This window comes from Acanthochromis polyacanthus, chromosome 17 (assembly GCF_021347895.1).
Source record: "Acanthochromis polyacanthus isolate Apoly-LR-REF ecotype Palm Island chromosome 17, KAUST_Apoly_ChrSc, whole genome shotgun sequence".
In the NCBI taxonomy this organism is placed as follows: Eukaryota; Metazoa; Chordata; class Actinopteri; family Pomacentridae; genus Acanthochromis; species Acanthochromis polyacanthus.
In genome coordinates this window covers 35064044-35089355 of record NC_067129.1, presented here as the reverse complement: position 1 = coordinate 35089355, position 25312 = coordinate 35064044, and the positions used below count along the sequence as shown (strand labels likewise).

Below are 25312 nucleotides of genomic sequence, written 5' to 3'. Positions count from 1 at the left end.
AGCAGCAACTTTACCAAATTTGATGCAATACATCACTAATGTCGGCTGCTCAGTGGAGTAGCCTTACAGCAAGAAGATCCCCGGTTCAAATCCCGGCCTGGGATCTTTCTGCATGGAGTTTGCATGTTCTCCCTGTACTTGCGTGAGTTTTCTCCGGGCATTCCGGCTTCCTCCCAAAGTCCAAATATATGGTGAGGTTAATTGGTTACTCTAAATTGTCCGTAGGTGTGAATGCGAGAGTGATTGTGTGTCTGTATATGTAACCGTGCGACAGACTGGTGACCTGTCCAGGGTGTCCCCTGCCTTCGCCCGAATCAGCTGGGATAGGCTCCAGCACCCCCGCGACCCTAGTGAGGATAAAGCGGTGTATAGAGAATGGATGGATGGATGGGACATCACTAATGCAATCACAATACAATTCATATTCTTTGTTGAGTGTGTTGTCTTCAGAAATCTTCCAAAAATAGTGACAGGATGCGTTTTAACAACACAGTTTCGTTCCTTCACCTTTAGTTTAAACCTGAAGCAGTGTTGCGTCGTTTTCACTTTCAGTCTGAGAAAAGAGAGTCATTACTTCACATCGTCATCATGTCACTCTTCTGTTTTACACGTCCGCTGCTCAGACTTTCTTTACTTGCTGCTCAGTTATCAAAGTAGGAAAAAAAAAAAACAACAACATGCAGCGATCCACTTGGGCCTCAGATGCCAAAAATACCAGACAATTCCTCTGGGATGATAACAGCAAAGGAGTTAGTTACAGAGAGCTGGAGAACTGGAAGTCCAACAAGAATGAAGCTAAAAGTCCAAATATAGAAGAGCTCAGAGTTTATTTTGAAAGCAGCGGGCTGGATGAAAAAACACTAAATTATCTTTGACTTAACTTTTACTGATAATCAGATATAATGTAAATCCAATGAGTTCCTAGAAGAAAATAATCTACTCTTACATTAAAGATCAGTACATCAAATATTAGTTTAGATTTTAAAAATGTATTTATAAATTACAGAAACAAATATGAATATTACAAATTAACTTACGGTAACACAGATCCCATCATCAAGATTCAGTTCTTCTCATCATAGAGCCACATTAACTTATTAAAAGTATTCCTGATTGGTTTACAGGTCGTTTTTTTCCTTGTGAGTGTGAATAAAAATCTCTGATGCAGCTCTTTGATTGTAGTTCTTAATTAATGCATCAGGATCAAAGTGTGAGAAACAAGAAATTTCACACCTCTATGTTTGGCAGCTTCTGTAACTGATAAAAAAAAAAAAACACAAATTAACATACTGGAAACCATATACAAGGAAGGGAAAATTACAATACGTGCTTGTTACATGCAAGAATCTGGACAAGAATTACACAATATTTTCAAATTTTCTACCATCAGTCCAACAACCAGTGAATTCCAAATATATTTGGGTGTGTATAGATCACATATGGGATGGACGCAACATTATCAGTGAATCATGGAATAGTTTGTTGCTTGTGTTTTTTCTTTTAAACTGGATTAAATTAGTTCCAGCCTCGAAATTAGATAATATTTTCTACTAAATGATCAGCGTGCACAACCATGTATGTTATTCCTGCTCTATTTCTTGAATACATTATACTAACAACCTACACATTCCTGGACAATTGTTTGTATATTACTAATTCCTTGTAGCATTCAGATTCATTTAGCATATTTTTGTATTTGATCTTTTATGGCTCTTATAGAGTGCTTTGTTTTGTGTGGAATAAATTTCCTATCATAATTCAAGAGCATTTTAAATTGATTTGAGGGCAGCATTTATCGATTTCATTCTCAAATTTCGTGATATTGTCTCTCAGAACTCTGCTCTCGTGCTCAAATTTGCTCTGCGCGTGCTCAAACTGTGTCCTCACACTTAGTTACGATGCTGGTCGCGCAGATTTCCTGCGTTCAAACTCAAACTCTTCCTCTTGCTCTCACGGAACTCACGGATTTTTTGTGCATCAACGCTGCCAACCACTAGAAGGCCGGCTAGCTTTGACCAATCACATTATCCCTGTTTGTATACGGGTGCGTTCGCTGTTTTTCCGAGGAGCGTCGCATAAGGGCGTACACTCTTTCAACAGGTTTTATCCACTCCCTACCTCCGGGGCTGTAATAAATGTGATTTCTTTTATTTTTTTGACAACTGTTGGAATAAAATATTATTCAATCCATACAACAGCGTCCGAGTTTCTCATTAAAATGGCTATATTGTATAATAATAGCGTCATCGAACACTGCTCTTTGAGGTGTGCTGGTGGAGAAAACAATGTCACCATCCTGAAGCTAGCGGGACTACATACTTGATACTTCACACAGCAGCAGCAGAGGTGCAGATGTTGTAGCTGAGAAAGTTTGGAGGTTGCCACTTCTTACATTCCCAAAATAGTAGGGGAGTCAGATTTTGTTAAGTGACCCAACAAAATCTGACTCCAGATTTTATTTTATATCATAAAATCTGCACAGTTAACTCAATGTGCATATTTCTGTTAAAGTCCTAGTTTTGAAATAGTCTGTCTGTTCTTAATCTACCATACTGTGATCATTTAGCCCCTTATTTTATTATTCTGTTCTTACAGACTGTAATTTACTAGGTTTTGTTTTTTTTTAAAAAAAACTTGTTGTAATTTGGTGTTTTAGCTCTTGTAGCAAATAATTTCCCAGGTGTGGGATAAGTAAAGAAATTCAATTCTATTATATTGTTAACTGGCCCAATAAAAATAACAACAACAACAAATGACTTTATACTTAAGAACTATACTTATATTAAAGACTTTATACACCTTTCATGTTGGATTTTTAAAAGACTACTTTTCAGTGTGAGTGAAGATCAGTAATGCAGTTAATAAAATGGTTGGTTTGGTGTTTGATTAAATTCACTGCAGTCTTGACTCAAAGCAAACTGCCCTAATAAACAGCATTCACAACATATTTTGTGCAACTCTTCATTTTCCTCAATTTCTACAGCAATGATGAAGACTCACAGAGCTGCAGTGGCCACATTAATGGGAAACAAAGCAGGCTGGAATAAACCAGAATCTTCCTTTAACGGTTTGGACAACACTAAACACAAAATATGAGGCTGTCAGTACACAGACAATAATAATTAGTGGGATTAACTCACCAGACTTCTCAGTAAACACTAACTCAGCTGGTTAATCATGTCTGCTACATTAATAAATCACTGCACATTTTCATCTGACATCACTTGGCTCCAACTGCAAACATCTAAATTCAATATAAGCCTGTGAACTCCCAGAAATAATCTAATCAAGAAGCTCAACGAGGGCTGTAAAACATTTTAGAATCCTGCAAGAATGCATGTGGAGTCTGAAAAATTAACATGTTGGATGAAAACAAACCTCTCTCACTTTAAATTTCAATGTCATGTAAAGGTGTTTTGCTGAGTCAGGTTACAGTGCTATAGACGACAGAATGAGTAAGCATTTCTACTGTACGTGGTCTCTATGTGGTTTATAGCCGTCTTGCCCTGATGTGTCACCAGCCTCGGTGTCGGTCGGGAAAAGCCTGAAGCAGGCTGGACATTGTTTCACAGTGATGTCACCGCTTCCTGACCGGGTCGAGGGCGGAGAGGCGGGAAAACACACACATCAGCAAAACCGTGTGACAAAGAGCAGAAGCGCTGCAGACATTTAGGTTTATCACGCATCCCAGCTCGAAGCCCGGCGCCTAATTAATGCTATTTGAGGCAAAAACAAACAAAGAAATGAAGGAGTCTGGAAGGTTTAGTCATATTTAAGCTGAGAGAAACTCTTGTCCCACTAAAATACATCATCTGACTGACTTAATGTCTGAAAAGTCATTATATCTTGACTGCATCCTAAACTCTCTGCAGGACCTCAGAAACACACATTTACTTACCTCCCACTGTTCACATTACCAGCTCCCAGACTGACCTTCAGTAGTGTCAGTACATCCAGCAGCTGAAGGTGGTGTTGATATGGATGTTAATAATCTGCTAAATGCAGTCATTGTCACTATTAACACTCTAAATCCCAAAATCCACCAGCAGCTTTGAAAGGCATGTTTTTGAAATTAAAAAATGCCAAAAAAATTACAGTCTGTAACTATATAAGCAGACAAAATCATTGAAAGGTTACCCAAAATGCACCTTTTCATGTTTTCCCTGGTGAGTTATCAGAAAACAGATCCACATCCAGGCTACCAGTGATTGTTACTATGACACCACGTCATAGACACCGAGCTGCTGCACTTTTGCTGTTTAAACCTGAATACATTCCATAATACCGATGGTCAAAGTTGGTTACAGAGAAAATGCACAGCAACCAGACAGTGTTCAGACTGTGACACCTGTAGTGGCATTTTGTGTCTTGTTTTGTGTCGTTTTTGTTTCGTTTTCATTGTTTGGTATGATGTTTTGATCATTTTGTGTCTTTGTGAACATTTTGTCTCTTTGTGATATGAAACTATTATACATTGCTCAAAAAAATTAAAGGAACACTTTGAAAATACATCATATTTCAATGCGGGGGGAAAACAAACTGGATATTTACATTGATATGGAATGGTTAATGTGTTAGGAATGAAAAGTGCCACATTGTTTGATGGAAATGAAAATTATCAACCCCCAGGAGGGCTAAATTCAAGACATTCCAAAATCAAAGTGAAAATCTGATGTGGCAGACTTTTCTGAAATTCGTTGGCAGCAATTCAAAACTGTACTCGGTAGTTTGTATGACCTCCATATGCTTGTATGCAGCCTGACAATATCGGGACATGCTCTTCATGAGATGATGGATGGTGTCCTGGGGTATCTCCTCCCAGATCTGAACCAGGGCATCACTGAGCTCCTGGACAGTCTGAGGAGCAACCTGATGGTGTCGGATGGAACTAAACATAATGTTCCAAAGGTGTTCTATTGGATTCAGGTCAGGGGAGTATTGGGGCCAGTCAATGCTGTCAATTCCTTCATCCTCCAGGAACTGCATGAATTTTCTTGCCACATGAGGCCAGGCATTGTCGTGCACCACAAGGAACCCAGGACCACTGCACCAATGTAGGGTCTGACAATGGATCCAAGGATTTCATCCTGATACCTAATGGCAGTCAGAATGCCATTGTCCAGCCTGTAGAGGTCTGTGCGTCCCTCCATGGATATGCCTCCCCACACCATCATTGACCCACCACCAAACCGGTTATGCTAAACCATCTTATAGGTAGTATAACGTTCTCCATGGCTTCTCCAGACCTTTCCATGTCTGTGACATGTGCTCACGATGAACCTGCTCTCATCTGTGAAAAGCAAAAGGTGCCATTGGCAGACCTGCCAGTTCCTGTGTTCTATGGCAAATGTCAACCGAGCTCCACGGTGCCGGTCAGCGAGCACAGGGGCCACGAGAGGATGTCAGGCCCTCAGACCACTCTCATTACATCTCTTTCTGATTGTTTGATCAGAGACATTCGCACCAGTGGTCTGCTGGAGATCATTTTGTAGAGCTATTGCAGTGCTCATCCTAGTCCTCCTTGCACAAAGGAGCAGATACCTGTCCTGCTGATGGGTTGAGGACCTTCTGCAGCCCTGTCCAGCTCTCCTCGAGTAACTGCCTGTCTCCTGGGACCTCCTCCATGCTCTTGAGACTGTGCTGGCAGACACAGCAAACCTTCTGGCAATGGCACGTATTGATGTGCCATCCTGGAGGAGTTAGGCTGCCTCTGCAACCTCTGTAGGGTCCAGGTATCGCCTCATGCTATCAGTCGTGATAGTGACACAAGCCAAATGCAAAACTAGTGAAAAACAGTCAGAAAACATTAGGAAGGAAAAAAATGCCAGCGGCCTTCACTGATAAATTCATTCCTGTTTTGGGGATTGTCTCATTGTCACCCCTCTAGTGCACCAGTTGTTAATTTCATGAACACCAAATCAGCTGAAGCTGACTAAAAACCCCCTCTTTTACTTACTTGACCAGATCAGTATCCCACATGTTTCACTGATTTGATGCAATACTCAGGGATGGGAACAGCAAGTTCTGATTCCAGCGGAAAGTTGTTGGGGGGGGGTGCGGCGGCGGCGGAGCGACTTCCAATCGCTGGTCCGTTTACAGCTTGTTAACATCGTTAACAAGCTATCGTTAACGTCATTACCATCTTGCGGGAGTATCAGCGACAATAAAGTGTTCAAACTTGAAATGAAATCCGCGGAGGGATCCGCGGAAGCATCCGCGGAGGCATCCGCGGAAATCCGCGGATCCTTGAGATGAAATCCACGGAAAATTCCCATCCCTGAATACTTAGATTAAAAAGTGTTCCTTTAATTTTTTTGAGCAGTGTATATTCCAAAATATTGATGCTTAAAGTCGGTTACTGAAAGAAATAAACAAAAAACAGATCTAGCTTGTGGGCTTTTTTGTGGGTTTTCGTGGTTGTTTTGCGTCTGTTCTTACCAGGACTACCACAGTGAATGTGTAGTCCTGACAGTGAAGCACGGAGGTGGAAGTGTAATGATATGGGGCTAAAAACAAAACAAAGAAAGCAATCAGAGAGCACAGTACTCCACCAAGGCTGTTCATTACTCCACATGGCATTGTCCGAGATGCAGCATATTTTTGTAGAAATGCAGCATTTGTTTATTAGTTATGGATGATCAGAAATCACCGCCACATAGAATGTGGAAATTTAATGTAGATGTACCCACAAACAAAATGATATTGTGCTGAGCACAGGCGTGTGTTATGCATGTGTATATTATGTACGGATACTGAATCGCGTGACCTAAATATATAGCAGGCAAGTGGAATTGAGGGGACTCGGAAGCACTCCCACAATTTAATCAATTGTTCCTTGCCTCATTTTCAATAAGTGGGCAATCATGTGATCGTCAGCAGGCAGCTCATGCAGCATTCACCTGTTGTCACAGTTACAGTGTGACAACAGGTACCACTATCTCGCAATGATACAGAAATCTTTAACAAATATGTGGATTCCAGATTATAAGCCGCATCACTGCCAAAATCTAAAGAAGTGGTCCCTGTGTCATTTCTGATCTTCCCTAAAAATTTCACCCAAATCCGTTATTCTGTTTTTGAGTAACATTATGCACAGAAATATGCACACCGATCATCACAAAACTCCGTCGTGTTTCTTGGCAGAGTAAAAATTATTTGTAGCTGTCCAATGGTCTTTGAACGAATCGTGTGTGACGTACAACGTTGTCAGCTTACAACTGTGATTTTTATTGAAGTTTTTTTTTTTTTGACCTTTTGTTGGCTTTACTACATAGGTTAGTGGAGAGGCACACATCAAAGTAGGGAGAAGAATGGGGAGAAGACCTTCAGCAAAGGGCCATGAGTTGGAATCAAACTCAGGACGCTGTGTTGACGACTATAGCCCCTGCTAATGGGCTGCCAGCTCAAACAGTTGAGCTACCTGGGTCCATACAATTGTGATTAGGGTCCGAGCACCGAGGGTGCGAAGGACAGGCGGTGCAAGGGCACCGACTGTCCAAGGCACCAGCGGTGCCAAGGACCCTATTGAAACCCTAGGGTTTATTATTATTATTATTATTATTTTTTTTATTTATTTATTTTTCTCCCGTAAAGTAAATTGGCTTTTTGGCGGCCTTATCATACTCCAAAACACGTGAAATTTGGCATGCACATCAGGACTGGTGAAAAATTTGATATTTTATGGGAGTTGCGCATGTGCGTGGCAAAATGGCTCTATAGCGCCACCTGCAAACTTGAAAAAGTAGTCATTAGGCCAACTGCCACAATGTTTCATGTACAGCTACAATATTTGGTGGGCATATGCAGAACATCAGGACACACCAAAAAGTCAATCACAGCCACGCCCTAAAACCAACAGGAAGTCGGCCATCTTCAATTTGCTGTAAATTTGTCAAAATTAATTTCTCCCGGCAAATTAATTGCCTTTTTGGGGGCCTTATCATAAACCAAAACGCGTGAAATTTGGCGTGCACATCAGGACTGGCGAAAAATTTGATATTTTATGGGAGTTGCACATGTGTGTGGCAAAATGGCTCTATAGCGCCACCTGCAAAATTGAAAAAGTGGTCATTAGGTCAACTTCCACAATGTTTCATTTACAGCTACAATATTTGGTGGGCATATGCACCACATCAGGACACACCAAAAAGTCAATCACAGCCACACCCTAAACCCAACAGGAAGTCAGCCATCTTGAATTTGCTGTACATTTGTCAAAATTAATAGCTCCTAGTGGATAAGTCTGAGAGAACTGAAATTTGGCCAGTACATGCACCAGACCTTTCTGATGAAAAGTTATCAAAAACTCAACCAGAAGCCAAAAGGTGTGGCCATGGCGGAGCCTCAAAAAACTGATCCTTCGCCATGAAACAGGAAGTGGTGTCTAATTCTTCTCAACATGCTCCAATCTGCCTGAAACTTTACATGTATGATGACAGTCCTGTCCTGATGTCATCCACATAGGGATATTCATTGACAGTCATAGCGCCACCTTGTGGTTTCAGGAAATGGACATCTTTTACACTTTCATGTCCTATTGTTACCCGGTTGATCATATTCACTTCAAATGCTGTGACAACAGCCTAAACACATTGATGATGCATCCCAGTGAAAATGGTGACTTGTCATCAAAGGGCGTGTCTGTGGCGGCCAAACCAATTTCGATGTTTCGCCATGAAAATTTAACGATTCATATCTCAGCTGAACAACATCCTATCTGCCTCAGACTTCACATGCTGGATACCAGGTCCAGTCTGAACACATCCACACTCATAAATTTTGAAAAAGTCATAGCGCCACCTGTTGGTAATAGTAAGTTTAAGGTCTTATATTTTCAGGTACAATGGCCCCAAACTTGGTGATATCATGCTGGAAATTGGTCAGTCGAGTCTTCACCTCTTGACAATCACACACTGTGAAGGGTGTGACATTTCATGCAACGCTGTTGCCGTAGCAACCAAATATCGCCATGAAAAACAAAGCCCTTTCTGACAGGTTAGGAATACTCCAATGCTCACAAAAATTACCACACACATCACCATTGACCCAAGGAACAACACTGTATGCATCTCGGCACTGCACATGCTATAGCGCCCCCTACAGTATTTTTAACAAACAGCCCCCCCAGCATGTTTCACCTACATCCATGAAATTTGGGAGGCTTATAGAGCACATCAGGACGCACAAAAAAGCCTCTTGGAGCCATGCCCTAAATCCAACAGGAAGTTGGCCATCTTGGATTGATTGTGAGATTTTTGATGATTTTTCTCATTTTTGAGAGTTAATCCCTCCAAGGGGATAATTCCAGGAGACCTGAAATTTTGTCAGTCCACACAGCAGGACTTGGTGATGAAAAGTTATCAAAAGTTCAACCAGAAGCCAAATGGTGTGGCCATGGCGACCATCACAGTTTTGATCCTTCGCCATGAAACAACAGCTGCTTTATAACTATCCTCTGAATGCACCAATCTGCCTCAAACTTTACATGTGTAATCACACTGCAATCCTGATCAATTCCACAGGCCAACATACCCTTTCAGTCATGGCGCCACCTGTTGGATGGACAGGAAATGCTTTATAAGTAGCCTGTACGTTTTCCAATCAGCCTTAAACTTTACATGAGTGATCAGAGTCCAACCCTGATCACATCCACTGCTTGAAATACATTCTCAGTCGCAGCGCCACCTGGTGGATAGACAGGAAATGCTCTATAACTGCTCTGAACATGCTACAGTCTGGCTGAAATTTTACATGTATGATTGAACTCTGGTCCAGATGCGATTCAGAGGCCGACATACACTCTCAGTCACAGCGCCACCTGGTGGACGTGCATGGATTCACCGACCAGCATGGATGCGAGGACCCGTCCATCGCTGCTTGCAGCTTTAATTTTTATTTATTTTTTAATCAAAATGTTTTTTTGTTTTTCTTTTACAAAGCGTTTGTAAAAAAAAAAAAAAAGAGAGAGAGAGAGAGAGAGAGAGAGAGAAATTCTGTGCTTTTCTGGGCAACCGAGAAGCCATGCTCAACTCAGCTGCAACCAACAATCACATGACAAAGAGGAAACAAATATGGAATCAAACTAAAAATGTGAACAGTAAAATGTCTATTATATGTGCAATCACCATTTTTCCAGCAATTTTTGTAAACTAAAGAAAAAATAAATTTATTTCTTCTTCTATGATTTATAACTTTGTTAAGCTAGACAAAATAAATTTTTGAGTTCTCTCTACTTGTAGTCATAATTGTGCTGTTTCCATAGAGGTGCTGGACTTTCCAATGCAGTGAAGAATTGGGGAGGAGGCAACAAGAGAGACTGCAAGGAGAAAAAATCATATTTGAGCAATAAAATGAATATGGCATGTCTCAAAAATATCCATCCATCCATAATCTATATACCACATAATCCTCATTAGGGTTGCGGGGGGCTGGAGCCTATCCTGGAGCTACTGTGCAGCCTTGGTTTAAAAATATATACAATGTAAATAAACATGTATGTGTACAGAGCAGCAAGATGTAGGATGCTACATTCAGCATGGTGAAATATTTTTGTAGAGTTGAGTAGAGTGCAAAAAAAAAAAAAATACAAATAAAACAATTTAAAACATTAAACATCTATAGCATGTAAAGTGACTTTCTCCAGTATTGGTACAAATGTTGTACCTGTTGATTACACTGTTTTTTCAGTCTTTGTAAAACACATAATCAAACAAAGCTTTTATTTTTGTCTATTTTTTGCCTATTCAACTGTTTTACTGCATTACAGTCATTTCTGGGTTCTCTCTACTTCTATTAATGGCTGCGCTGTTTCCATAGAGGTGCAGGATTTTATATTCCAGTGAAAAATGAGCCCCAAGTGAGTAAAAATGTGACCGGAGCAAATAAAATGTCTAGAAACCAGAACCTTAAAGTAGGATTTGGCAGGTGGGAAACCACTGATCCAGTGCAGCAGCACAGCAGGGAAAAATGACTCACCTCAAAGAAACTCCCAAACTGATTTGCACTGTGAGCTTCAGTGGACCTTTTGCATGATCGGCTGACCTGAGATGCTGCTGTGGCTCTACAATGTACCAGTATATTAGCAAATAATACACCTCATGGCTGCTTTCCTTAGTTCCCTTACCCATACTGGAAAGGCAAGTGATGCTAAATAGCATCATCATTTTGACTTCAATTTGATGACTGCTAAACCAGCTAACCATCTAACAGTAACCATGGATACCTCAGTCTACCATGTACCAAACCCAACTCAGCCATTACTGCAAACTAGGCTACACTTATTTACACTGTTCACTGTCAATCTTTATCAGTCATATCTCTTGATTATCTGTAACATCATCCAGACGATATGTGGGTGGAGTAACTATAATATTGCTGAAAAAAAAGATTTTCTATTTCTCGATTATTCAATTAGCTGTTTGGTTAATTAATTGTCTTACAAAGGCAAAAACTGTCAACTAATATTTTGTAAATGCCAAGATGACGTCTTTGCGCTGCTGTTACTGAATGGCGACTAGAGGGTTCTCTGTGTATAGCCTCTACGGATGCCTGTAAGACATTTAGGTAACATCAGTAACCTGACCTCTACCAATGCATGCGAAGCACTGAGATATGATCAAGCAGCCGACATTATGCAGAACGTTTAGTGCAGAGAGTGCAGCCAAAGTGTGACCGGGAGCAGAGCTTTTGCTGTCAAGAGTTTCGATGTTACAGATTAAAACACTGAAAGAGTTCGATGTCTGCACCTGCAGCATTTTTAGCAGCAACAAGACTTACAACTGCTTAAGATAGTGTCAAATAAGAGCAATCTTTTACTAACTTTAAGCCCCAGACCATCCTTACAAAAAGATCGGAAGAAATGTACAAAAATCCATCTGTACCGTTATTATGCCAGTCTACAATCAGCCACACGTGTTAAAAAATGATTAATGTGAATGGGAAAAAAAATAATGCTGACACTTGCAATGTATTATACAGAGTTTTTGACACTCATCTCCTTAAGATTTTCTGGTGTGTATGATGGAAGTCCTTTTGTTTTCCCTTGTTAACATGTAAATATTGCTGTTGGAACACACACCACCTTGAAAAACACAAATTCAGAGTCGTTTTTTCGTTGGTTTGATGAATCCAAAATAGAACTTTTTGTCCATCAGACTCGATATTTTGTTTTTTGGACACCAAACAATGAATGTCATGACAAACTCATCATCCCAACTGTGAAGCATGGTGGTGGCAGCATCATGATCAGTTCAAGTGCACCACTGTAACTAATGTAAAAAGTTAGTCTAGAGCTCTGATCTGCACAGATGAACTCACTTCGTCTTCTTCTGCTTTTGGTTTGAAACTAACTTCAGCTACCAGACTGCAGAAAGTATGAACCCACAGAGGGGGAGAAAATGGAAAATGGACGTGTGCTGAGCGAGTTTGTGGAGCAAATATCTGGATGGAATCAGCTGGAAGGAACATCGGCTGCAGCACATGAAAAATGAACTTGCTTCACTGCCTTTTGGATTTATTTTCTTATTAATCTTGAGTTGTCTGGATTGTATTCGCCCAATTAAACCGTTTACAGTGATTCATTTGCGGCAAATTGGGAACAACTACAACCTTGACTATGGCTTAACTATTAATATCACTTAGGGGTGTAACGGTACACAAAAGTCATGGTTCGGTACATATTTCGGTACGGAAGTCATGGTTCGGTTCAGTTCTCAGTTAAGGGGAACAAGGGAAAAAAACTTGCTGATATAAGAGCTGGTATGACTTTCTGGGTGAAGTGTGGATGAGAAGGAACTTCATCACAGGGCTTTATCACCTAAATAGGAAATATATTTTAATGTAATTGCTTTTTAAAAAAAAAAACAATACCATTTAGTTAGGTTCTTGTTTACCAGGATAAATATACTAGTAGGCTAAAAAAAAATACACAATATAGTCATTTATCTATAGCAAAGAGCACAGCAATAATGTAAAGTTAACGTAAGCTGACCTTCATAAGTTTAAAACCCCAGTTCTCAACAACGGAGTATGGCCGTAGATCTGCTGCTGCTATGAAAACACCAATGGACTTGGTTATTGCTTTAGCCCGTTTTGAATTGCTAGACAGGGTTTGATGAAATGATGTTGGGAGCAGTTCTCTGTTTTATCCTGGCAGTGGGGATAGTTACGCTTGGATAGTGCTTTTTCAAATGTATGTCTAAATTTGATGTGTTGCTGGATGCGTAGTTGAGGACCGCTTCACAGTGTCGGCATACGGCTTTTGTCTTGTCCACTTGTTTTTCTACTTTTTCGTACTTCACTGGGAAACCAAAGTGATCCCAAACGGGTGATTTTAATGGCGCCGGAGTGTCTTCCAGCTCTAGCTTCTTGTCGTTGTTGCTAGCATTAGCCATGAAGCGCCGGCACAAGAATAACGATCTGTCACATCCTGTGGTTCACTGGAAACTCCTGCTTGTTTTTAGTTCCGCAATACTGCGCGACTGAGCCGGAGAAGGTCCACCGCAACTGTGGGCACTACGAAGTTTTAGGCTTCGCAATTAAAACAATTCTGTACATTGGCCATTCTTAATGGTCTTAAAATTTTCGTACCGGTACACCTCTGTACCGAACCGAAAGGACCTGTACCGAACGGTTCGGTATGAATACGTGTACCATTACACCCCTAATATCAGTTAATATAAAACTGACCACCACAGTTTGCATAACAGGGAAATCTCACACAAATACCTCATACACTCTTTAGTAAATACAGAAATTGAATTCTGGGCAGAATGAGTCACATTCACACCAGAAAATTAGTCACAAAACCTAAATACTTTTGTATTTGTAGAATAAATGAGAATAACGGCCCACGCTATCTGAAGTCTCTTCTTCTTGGTGGTGTTGCACCAAAAAAAAGCCTGAGAATTCTTCATAGCTGAAGATCAACTACATGGATGTTTTTTTTCTGCACATTATGAGGATTGTTGCACAAAACCATCGCTAGAATTATGTATCTAGGGTCGAAAAAACAAGCAGTCAGATGATCAGACTGACACGCTGTAAACAAACCAACATCTTCCAGATTATCTGCAGCAGTCACAGATAAAACAAAGTGATAACCCCTCATTGCACAGAGAAACTATAAGCACTCAGCTGCTTTAGGTTTGAATGAAAAAACTTGTCTATAAACTGTGAACTATGTTTACAACCAGCAATTTGTGCCACAATTTCACTGTTTGCTTTTGTTTTCTCTTTGGGAGTAACCTGTTAGTCTTAGTTTCTTGATACACTGGACATAGTTTTAGCCACGTTTCGTTTAAATAACAACCAAACTGTAATAAACCGTTAGTGTTCCTTTATAGGCCTGAGAGTTTAATGCCACCAAACTGTGCTGCATGAACCCAACAAGACAGAGCTGGAGTTCATCAGCAAAGAGGACGTTGCGGGAGGTTGGAAAACATATAAAATATCACAGAAGTTAGCAGAAACCTCGAAGGCTGCTCGAACTGAATTCTTCTCACTGAGAAACACTTGAATGACGTCCAAGATGTGACCTAACCACTGCTGGAGTTGGCACAAATGTTGCCAGGCAACAACACACCATTTCAGTTCAGGCTTCAGTTAAAAAAAAACCAACTAAAAATCCACAGATAAGTGTGTTGTTTGCTTAAAGCTGCTGTCCGGAGTTTCAGTTTGTTTTCAATCTATGTATCATTTTTTAACAAAGCTTAAATGTGTTAGTCTAGTTCGATACTATAATATAAAGTTAGAATAACGCGATATGAAAATTTATTCCTGAGCTCCGCCTTCCTCTCATAGACCCCCATGTTATTCCAAAAAGCGCCGGTTGCTGCCGACCAATCAAGTTCGAGCTTCAGCTTTGTCATGCTGTCAATCAACGGTTACGCGCACAGCAAGCAAGCCCATGCAGAGGTGGGCGAGCTACGCACTACGCAACCGCGCGCACATTTGTTTTGCTTGTGGAGGAGAGAGCATCAGGGCTCAGCAACTTCCAGAAAAGTTACCAATCCCACGGCTTGTCAGGCCAAGACACTGCAGGACGTTTTTTGGCTCGGGGTGCTCGCGTCGCTCCCCGACCACGGCCCTCCATAGCCCGCCTGACGGCTTCATTTAGATGCCGTGGTCGGGGTGCTCGCCTCGCTCCCCGACCACGGCCCTCCATAGCCCGCCTGACGGCTTCGTTTAGATGCCCGACCTCTGGAGGAAGATGTTGGGGCGTCTGGGACATACTCTTCGTCAGAGGAGTCATGCAATTCTGAACTCTAGATAGAAATAAATAAACAATGTAACACGTATACACGCGTAAATGCACTAAGTTTGATAAACAACGTCATTGAGAGGGATACACGAGTGTAATCACATATTGAAACTTTACTCGTTCGTCCTAGCAGATTCATGTTATTTTGGTATTAGGACAAGTTAGACTCAATACAGCATTCTAACGTAATTCCTTTATCATTTACTAAATGTATTAAATGTAGAAGAGGGGAAAACAGCAAAACAGGCGAGATGCTGCAGCACTCCGGGCACTTCTCTCATGTACTGCGCGCGTGCACAAATAAAGGGGCGAAATCAGAGGGAGGGAGGGTGGGACCACCAGTGTTCTGGGAGACGCTGCGATTCAAACTCCGGACAGCAGCTTTAATGAAACAGAATCAGTTTCATGGTTTGTCCTTACAGGAAGGATGCACATCAGAGATTTGTATGAAAAAAAGGTCACACCGCAGTTGTCATATTCAAAATGAGCTAATTTGCAAGTAAAACAAGTACAGAAATGCTTGTCAGTGAAGACACAGATAAACAAAAAGTAGCAAGATCTCAGATATAATATAATATCTGACATGTACAGTATATTAAACAGGCCTTTTCTGTTGTTTAAAGCTGGTAAAGTGTCTTAAATAAAAATTAAGGGACAAGACGTGATTAGTGTCACATTTCTTGTGTTAATTTTGTTTCTTTTGTGTTATTGATGAAACCAGAGAGCATAAAATCACACAGACTTTGATGGAAGAAGGACTCAGATCTCTTATATAAGTAAAAGTAGCTGCACCATAAACTTAAAAATACTCACAAGCAAAAATCCCAAACTAAATCCTTACTTAAGTATAAAAGTAATCTTATTACAGAATGCTGCAAAATCAGATTTCTAATACTGTAGCTGACTGACGTAGAACGGATTTGACTTATTTTAGATAGAATATTATTCATATCTCATCACAATTCACTTTTCTTTGTGTCACTAATCAAGTCCTGATGAGCTTGGAAAAGTCCAAATCTGCTGTAACTAGTAACTGCAGATAAATGTTGTGGAGTCAAAGTTACACAAAAATTAAAATACTGCTCAAATAAATACTTTTGAATTAGTAACTAAGTGCAGTAGAAGTAAATTTACACATTTACTTTACATCACTGAATACGGACAGTCTATATACACTGTCTGTTGATGTAGAGCAGGGCTGTCAAAATCGTTGTTTTGGGGGCCACATTTATCTCAATTTGATCTTAAGTGGGTCGGACCAGTAAAATTTTAACATAATAATCAATAAAAATAACAACTCCAACTTTTTCCTGTTGTTTTAGTGCATAAAGTACATTCTGACAATGTTCACATTTAATGAACTATCTTTTTACAAAACATTATGAACAACTTAAAATTTCTTTAGAAAAATAAGAGAAATTTCAATAATATTAAGCCTCAGTTTATCATTTATGTATCACAACTTACGGATCACAGTGTCAACAAAAGCACAAAACACTTAGTCACAGGCATCTGAGACTGAAAAATATAGTATTTTACAGTTTGTGAAGATCTAGAAATTATTTTAAACTCCCATTCATTTCCACATCTGTGTAGTAATCCAGACACACTACATCATACAAACTAAAGTGGTAGCTATTAAGGAAGAAGTTTAAACTGTCCACCTCCCTTGTAGAAGATTTATACATTAAAAATGCATATAAGTTGTGGCAGTGCATCAGCAGAAGGGTTCCATCAAATCAAACTCCGTCATACTGAAGCTGCTGACTAACATTAATATTCCGCAATGTTCAATGTCTTCAAATATTTTCACAGTAAGGATTCATTTACACCTCTGTAATTGTTGCACTTTGCAAAGTCATCCCACAGGCTGGATTGGATGCTCCGGCGGGCTGGTTTTAGCCCCCAGGCCGCATGTTTGACACCCCTGATGTAGAGGAAACAATATACGATTCCTAATCTCATTCTGTTGCCCCAAATGAGCAACTGTTGTTCACTGCTGTGAAGTTATAAAACTGAAGAGTTTTTCCTTGTGTTTTGCTTGAGAGAACAGAATATTTGTGACACTGTAAGTTCTGTTTGTAATTACAGTCACAGAAAAAATTATTAGACCACCCTTGTTTCCTTCAATTTCTTGTTCATTTTAATGCCTGGTACCACTAAAGGTTAGCCTAGCCGCGCTAGACAACCCACGGCAACAAATTTTATTCTCTGCCAGGGTGGGTCTAGTTACCTTCCATAAGGCTCGAGGCTGGATGCTCCTAAAACTGGCCGGACGAATCACCATGAAGTGTAGAGTCAGAAGGCGGGCGTAACGAAGTGACGACAGAGGCGCGACGATTCTGACAGAAACAACCGGCGCACAATAAACAGTTATCTTTCGACTTGGCTCCGCTGGTTGGGAAGCTAATGGGACTTAGCCACAATCCGCCGGCGCTCTAGGAACTACGTCAGCCTATTCGTTGCACTGATTGGTTGTATACCTACCCAATTGCTGCAGAGTGATTTGAAAGACAACCTTTTAGCCCACCTCCTTCCCTGTCGAGCGGTCCTAGACCCTTGCGTCTTCAGAACATGGGTCTAGCGCGGCTAGGCTAACTAAAGGTATGAACATGACAAAAAATGCAGCTGACTAAATAATACTTCTTGTCCTATTTGACATGCTTTAGCTTAATTGTATTCCCATGTCATAAGCAGCACTGCACATGCAAAGGCCTAGGGCTTATATTCGAACCATAGCACAATTCTGAAGTTTTCAGCTCTGATGTAATGCCTAAAAGAAAAGAATTATGTGAAGCCACAAAGGCAGACATCTTGGCACGGCTGGAAATTTGCATGAGTGAGAGACAGGTAGCGAAAAAACTGAACATCTCCAAGACAGCAGTTCATTACACCAAGAAAAAACAAGCAGAACATAGTACTACCAAATTGCAATCTGGTTGTGGCAGGAAACGACTTTCTACCACACCAGATGGTACCTCTACCGTCACTCATCCGTTCCTGTATCAGGAGTCGTCCTCAGACCTACAGGGACCTTGAAAACGAGTGGGCACTGTCGAGAAATGTGACTTGTTCAGCAAGGACAGTTCAAAACTGACTTCTTGAAGCTGGTCTGAAGTCACACAGACCAGAAGAAGAAGAAATGCTCTGTTGATGAAGAAGCCTTTCATCAACAAAAGGCAGAGTAAAGCATGGATACTCTTTGCTTGGGATCATAAGGATTGGACTGTTGATGATTGGGCTAAGGTTCTCTTCAGTGATGAATCCAACTTTCAGCTGATGCCCACTCCAGCCAACTTACTGGTTAGAAGGAAGCCTGGAGAAGCTACAAACCAGACTGTCTTGCCCCTACAGTAAAACAAGAGGGTGGATCAGTGATGACCTTGGGTTGTTTCAATATGGGTGAAACAGAGCAAATGCAATTGTGTGAAGGGCGAATGAACCAGGTCATGTACAAGGCTATTCCTGAAAACAGTCTTCTTCCATCAGCTGGAAAACTCTTTCCTGCCTCCAGTGACAGGGTTTTCCAACAAAACAATGCCCCTTGCCACACGGAAAGGTCAGTTAAATCCAGGATGGAGAACCAGAACATTAGATGCCATGCCTTGGCCTGCTCAATCACCAGATTTAAATCCAGTTGAAAACTTGTGGAGAATCATCAAATGAAGAGAGAACCACAAGCCCAAAAACAAGACAAATTTGTTTGAATTTGTGCAACAGGAATGGGCTGCTGTGACAGCAGAACAATGTCAGAAGATAGTGGAGAGCATTCCAAGGCGCATGGCTGCAATCATCAAAAACAATGGCTATGACCCGCCCACAAAGGAAGAGCTCAGCAAAGTTATCGACCGCCTCGCCAGTGGGAAGGCCCCGGGGAGCCAGCCGAGGTCTTGAAGAGCGGGAAGCTTGTGCTGCTTGAGCCCCTACACAAGCTTTTCTGCCGTTGCTGGGAAGAAGGACACATCCCTCAAGATATGCGCGACGCGAACATCGTCACTTTGTATAAGAACAAGGGCGATAGAAGTGACTGCAATAGTTATCGTGGGATATCCCTTCTTAGCATCATCGGGAAGGTCTTCGCCTGGGTGGCCCTTACCCGCTTGCAGACCCTCCGCCTCTCGCGTCTACCCAGAGTCCCAATGTGGCTTCCGCGCTGGCCGGTTGACGGTGGACATGGTGTTTTCACTGCGCCAACTCCAGGAGAAATGCCAGGACCAACAGATGTCATTTTCATCACCTTCATCGACCTTACGAAGGCATTTGACTTGGTCAGCAGGAGCGGACTCTTCAAGCTTCTTCAGAAGATTGGCTGTCTCCCACACCTGCTCGCTGTTGTCACCTCCTTCCATGACAACATGCACAGCACAGTTTGCTTCAACGGTGCCACCTCCGAGGCCTTCCCTGTAACCAGCGGTGTGAAACAGGGCTGTGTCCTTGCGCCAACGCTCTTCTGCATCTTCTTCTCAATGCTCCTCCAGTACGCCTTCAAGGACTGCAGCGAAGGAGTGCATATTCACACCAGGGCGGATGGCAAGCTGTTCAACCTCGCTCGTCTCCGCGCCAAGACCAAGGTGTTCCAGGTGCTCATCCATGAGCTTCCCTTTGCGGATGACGCTGCCCTAGTGTCCCACATGGAGGAGGGCCTGCAGCAGCTTGTCGACTGTCTCTCCCACGCCTGCAAAGAGTTCGGACTGACCATCAGTCTGAAGAAGACAAGCGTTATGGCGCAGGGCACGGACCAACCTCCCGTGATCACCTTTAACGGGCACATGCTGGAGGCTGTGGACAATTTCACATACCTTGGGTCCATGATTTCCAGCTCGCTCTCCCTGGAGGCAGAAGTCAGCAGCAGGATTGCCAAAGCCACGGCAGTCATGTCCAAGCTACACCTCAGGGTCTGGAACAACTCCAGCCTCACGGAGAAGACAAAGCTGCGCGTGTACCAGGCCTGTGTATTTAGCGCTCTCCTCTATGGCAGTGAGGCCGGGACCCTCTACGCAAGGCAGGAGAAGAGACTCAACAGCTTCCACATGAGATGTCTGTGCCGCCTTCTTCACATCCGCTGGCAGGACAGAGTACCAGATGTGGAGGTGCCGCAGCGTGCTGGGATGTTGAGCTTGGTGGCTATCCTGCGAGAAAGACACCTACGCTGGCTGGGACACGTGCGAAGGATGGACCCTGGACGCATCCCAAAAGACCTCTTGTACGGTGAGTTGGCTGAGGGTGCATGCCATCTGGCCACCCTCGCCTACGCTACAAAGACATCTGCAAGAGAGACCTGAAGCTGTGCAGCATCGATGTCGCCAACTGGGAAAGCCTAGCTGAGGACCGTGCGTCTTGGCGATTAACTGTGAAGTGTGGGGTTCGCGAGGGGGAACTCCTGAGAAATGAAGCCATCGCCTCAAAACGTTCCAGGCAAAAGGAACGTCAGAGAAATCAGGAAGCATCATCCTTTGTCTGTGCCAAGTGCCGCTGGGACTGCCACTCGCAAGTGGGACTCTACAGCCACTCACGCAAGTGCAGATAAACCGACACGTATTGGAACTACTCCATCGTCTCTGAAGACGGAAGGATGCTGACGACGATAACGAATGGAGAGCATTCCAAGGCGCATGGCTGCAGTCATCAAAAACAATGGTTATGAATCAGTACAGACTCCTGCACATCATGTGACTAAAACAGACAGAAAAGAAAACATGGAATGCCAAAAAACACTGTTTTTGGTAGTGCAATGCCATAGCTATTGATGTAAGAACTTTGGTTATTCTCAAGAAAACCATGGAAAATGGCTAGATATTAGCTCTTAAATTAAACTCTTATCAGTGATTTTTGTTGTTATCATTACATTTTTTCAAACAAATGCACCTTTAGTTGTACCAGGCATTAAAATGAACAAGAAACTGATGAAAACGAAGGTGGTCTAATAATTTTTTTCCATGAGTGTATAGTTTCAATAACAACAAACAAAATCAGTCACATCATGTGAAATTCCTTCTTTTTTTGTTTATTTATTGCTTTTTTAAAGCTCACTTTATTAAAAAGTGAAAAAAGTCCTTCTGAGGTGCTACACCCTCATATAGTGACAACATTTTGGGTGCAGAAATGGGCAAATGAATTGAGAATGTGCAAGATTACACCGTATATAATATGAACAATTTGAAATGTGCTTTGGATAATAATAAAAAAAAATCTGTTTTAAAAGCTGTGCATTAATGCAAATAGGAATAGCAACACCCGCAAAGCTTGCTAATTAACAGAAAGACAAAATTTATTTCTAGTTAATTAATTCTGCACCCAAATAAAATATAAAAACAATGATTTCTGACAGCCAGGCTGCCAGGTTTGGTACCACTGTGCTCGAACAGAGAACTCTCTGATCACTAATTTTTATCCTGCAGCCTAATTCTACACATATCAATTAATTATTGTTCACCTAGAAGTATTTCCAACATACAGAGCCGAACAGATCACTATGAGGTCAGAGTGAAAATAACAGCCCATCATAATCACAGCTTTGGCTTCTACAGAGTCTACAACACAAACCACAAAACACCAACTACCGTACAAGTAACTCTCATCTGTACGTATCAAATCTACAATTACAAACCACCAATATCATATCAAGCTCACTGACAATAAAATCCAACATCACTGCCTTAAAATACAACAAAATAATAAAGAATAAATGAAGAATAATGGGAGCAACACTAAGCTAAAGATCGACCTTTAGATGTTGGGGTAAGCGGTGTTGTTTTTTTTATTTTAAATAAAGTTTAACGTTAAAAAACTCAAAAGCTCATGAGTCAATTTCAGTCAATCATGACTTAGATAATGCATAGCGTTTAAATATGTGAGAACTGTTTCATTTTTTCCAGCTTTTTGGCCTCAGCCTGTGGTTGGAAGTGATCTGGTTTCTTGTGAAAGCAGCTGTTCCATCCACAGTGCAGGACTGTGTGGAAAATTCACATTTCTTTTGGCTATATTTAACTACACTGTATCTCTCAAAGCATTTGTTATGTGATATTTATTGATGAAAGCCATTTCCAGGATATATTTTTTTAAAACTTACACTGACAGAAACAAATATTCCCTCTTCAAAAAGTTTCCCCAGTGACACACACCACAAGGTTTCCCTTTTTTTTCTCAATTTTATTTGTATTTTTATTTGCTTTTTTGGCCTTTAGATGCTTCTGTGCTCATTTAAAGCATATATTATTGCTTTTTATGGTAAAGTGTATTTTGCAGAAGTTCTTGAAATGTACAAAAATCTTTGAAAACAAAGAAAACAAACTGTGGTTCATGCAGAATTTCTAAAAAAAAAAAAAAAAAAAGACATACAGGCTGTTCATTTGGGGGTTAATTTCACCGCTTCCATCTGCATCCAGTCTTTATGCTAAGCTACGCTAACCATGACACCAGCACAAACACACTGACATGAATCTGCTTATTGGACTTGCATTTCATTATTCCTTAAAAAGGTTATAATTTCTGTATAACAAGTTCTTTATATGAGACATTTCATCCAAATGTAAAAAACACACTTACATAACTTCTCCAGTTAACTGTAACTGCAGATGTTATCGGGTTTAAAACCCATTTTAAGGGAAAATTTTAATTGCAAAGTTTGGTAGAGGTTTAAATTTGATTTTTATGTGGAATCTGAAACACAGAAGAGGCCTGTTGTAAAAAAAAAAAAAAAAAAAAAGTCCTGTCTGCAGGCTGAAGGTCAAGAAATCAAGTGACTTTGTTTGACTTTCCGAGGCATTCATGTGTGCTTTTATTCAGCGCTTCCTCAGAGGAAACTCCTGATTGGTGAGTGCAAAAATATACAAGTGACCTCGGTGGGATGGAATCTGAGTCACAAAGTCAACCTTTAAAGTTTCTGTAATAATTCACCTCATGTGGCTCTGACAGAGAAAGTTTCAGCCTGATGCCAACAAACTCCACAGCTGCAAGACTTTACCACAAAATGAAGGTTACTTCTCTTATGTGAGACAGGTTTTATAATCGTTTTAAAACCACGTTGACATTCAAGGTTATAGTGACTTTAAACACTGCTGTGATGAAGCCCACGTGACTTTTATGAAACATTAGGAGTTATCCACAGTCCAGTGGTTCCTCATGACTGCTCATTTTAAAGAGTCTCCTGTGACACTGCATAAATACTTGTTTCTGGAGTAGACACTTTCCAAAAATGTGGGACATGTGCAACTCTGCATCCTGACATGTGGATAATGAGCAAAAAATGTTCAATAAACCATGATTTGTTTGGAGTCAACGTCATTCCAGGAAGATGCACCCTGCTGGTTCATGTGGGCTAACCATGTTCTCCAGCAAATGGGGAAAACCCCTGCAGCATTTAAGACAGCACGAACTCCACTGAGAAATCTGAGAATTTCAACTTGTTCTGCATTTATTACTCGAACTTATAACTTGCATGATGATTAAAGGGGTCTCATAATTGATCAAAGTCATGTAGTTAATCCGTCGTACAAACAGCAACTGAAACACCTTTAAAAGTACTGAATTCAACCCTTTATGTTTTATCAGCGAGCGGCTCAGACTGGAGTGTGACGTGAATTGAGTTTGGTTGGCGTTACAACCAACTTAACTAATTCTGATTTGTGGAAACTTAGGAGACTTTCTAGGGAATCATTTTAATGCCGAAATAATCACAAGACAAAACTAAATTAAAGTGTTGCCTATATGATGTTATGCTAGTTGTGTGCGTTTTCTAACATGTAGGTTAATCTTAAATTGGGCTATTTTCAAACAGAGTTCGGCATGATGCGGTTCGTTCTGTTCCCAAACAGCGTATAAAGAAAGAAAAGGAGTTTTTGTCTCACCTGTCAGTGAGTGTTGACTGTGTGCCACTCATTGGATCTTCCCTTGTGAGTTTCCGAGGGCTTTACCGGAATAACATTTTAATCATAAAGTCTTTATTAATTAAAACAGCTTCTTTATTCTGTCTCCTCGGTCCCCGCCCATGTCCCAAAAACGCGTCCTCACATCCAGCATGCAGACAGAAAGGAGCGATTTCTGAAAAAATCCCAGCAGAGCGACGTTGCCTGTAATCCGGAAAAAGTGTGCAGCTTTTTTTCTTTTTCTCTGGGTGTGAATCAGACAGCAGCGGTTATCTGCATCAGAGGAGACATCTGGAAAACCTTAGAGCCTCTACAAAGTCTCTTCACTTTCTCACATTACCTCAAGCAGAAGAAAAAGCTGCTATTTTCCTGAGAAAATCCTTCCATGATGAGCCTGTTTTCCAATGTCCGGCCAGGAAAAGTCCGTCAAACTTTGGCTCCAAACTCCGAACTGAACTTTTTCTGGTTGTTTCCGCGGCGGTCCTCTGCGCTGATCCGATCCTGCAGCATCCTCTGGCAGGTCGGCTCGGTTTAATGCAAACTAACGTGCAAACAGCAGAGCGACGATCCTCTGTGTGATGCAAATGGAAAAAAGGAAATGCTCGGTGCCCCCTCCCCATAAACGGGAAAAGGAAAAAAAGGGGGGGAAATGGACAAAAACCCACCTTCCGTGCTGGTGCGTTCAGGAGCTCCTCGGAGTTTCCAAAATCGTCACGATTAAGCGTTTTTTTTCTTTATCTCACAAGTAAACACATTTATGTGGAGCAGGATGAACATGCTAATTTTCATTAATCTGATTATACATACACTGAATGCATACACTGAATACATACACTGACTGAATGCAATTGAAGTACAAACTTATGCAGATATTTTGCAGAAAACGCCACCAGCTTCCACTTTATTGTCGCTTTTCTGTTTCGCCTTTTACTTTGCCACAGAAAAAAAAATGCAAAACGTGCATTCACCCTGTGTACAAAGAACTTTAAAATAATTTACTCTGTAAACAAAATTCATTAAAAATATCCATATATGAGGTTGTAGCTGCTTAGCTCTATTACCAGTAGTTTGTCTTGTCTATTACCAGTCCTGAGCCGGCAGGTTGATTAAATAAACTTGCCACGTTCAAAATATTATGAATTCCTGCATTGAACTGAAAAGTTAGATTTTTTCATATTCATATCAGTCT

General features: G+C 41.2%; 1 protein-coding gene across 4 annotated transcripts in view; it reads right to left on the bottom strand.

Annotated features, from left to right (window-relative positions):
* The window catches only part of arhgef12b (Rho guanine nucleotide exchange factor (GEF) 12b), a 90268-nt gene extending 65529 nt beyond the window's left edge, over window positions 1–24739 (bottom strand). For 3 of the 4 annotated variants that reach the window (XR_007937135.1, XM_051937647.1, XM_051937648.1), the window contains exon 1: window positions 24106–24738. Coding sequence is in view for 3 of the 4 variants with exons in the window: in XM_051937647.1 (XP_051793607.1) it covers window positions 24106–24137 (32 nt within the window). In the remaining variant the exon portion in view is untranslated. Of the gene's footprint in view, window positions 1–24105 lie in introns of all 4 variants that reach the window. The other variant, XM_051937649.1, reaches the window with a different exon arrangement.
* Window positions 24740–25312: the final 573 nt, after the last annotated feature.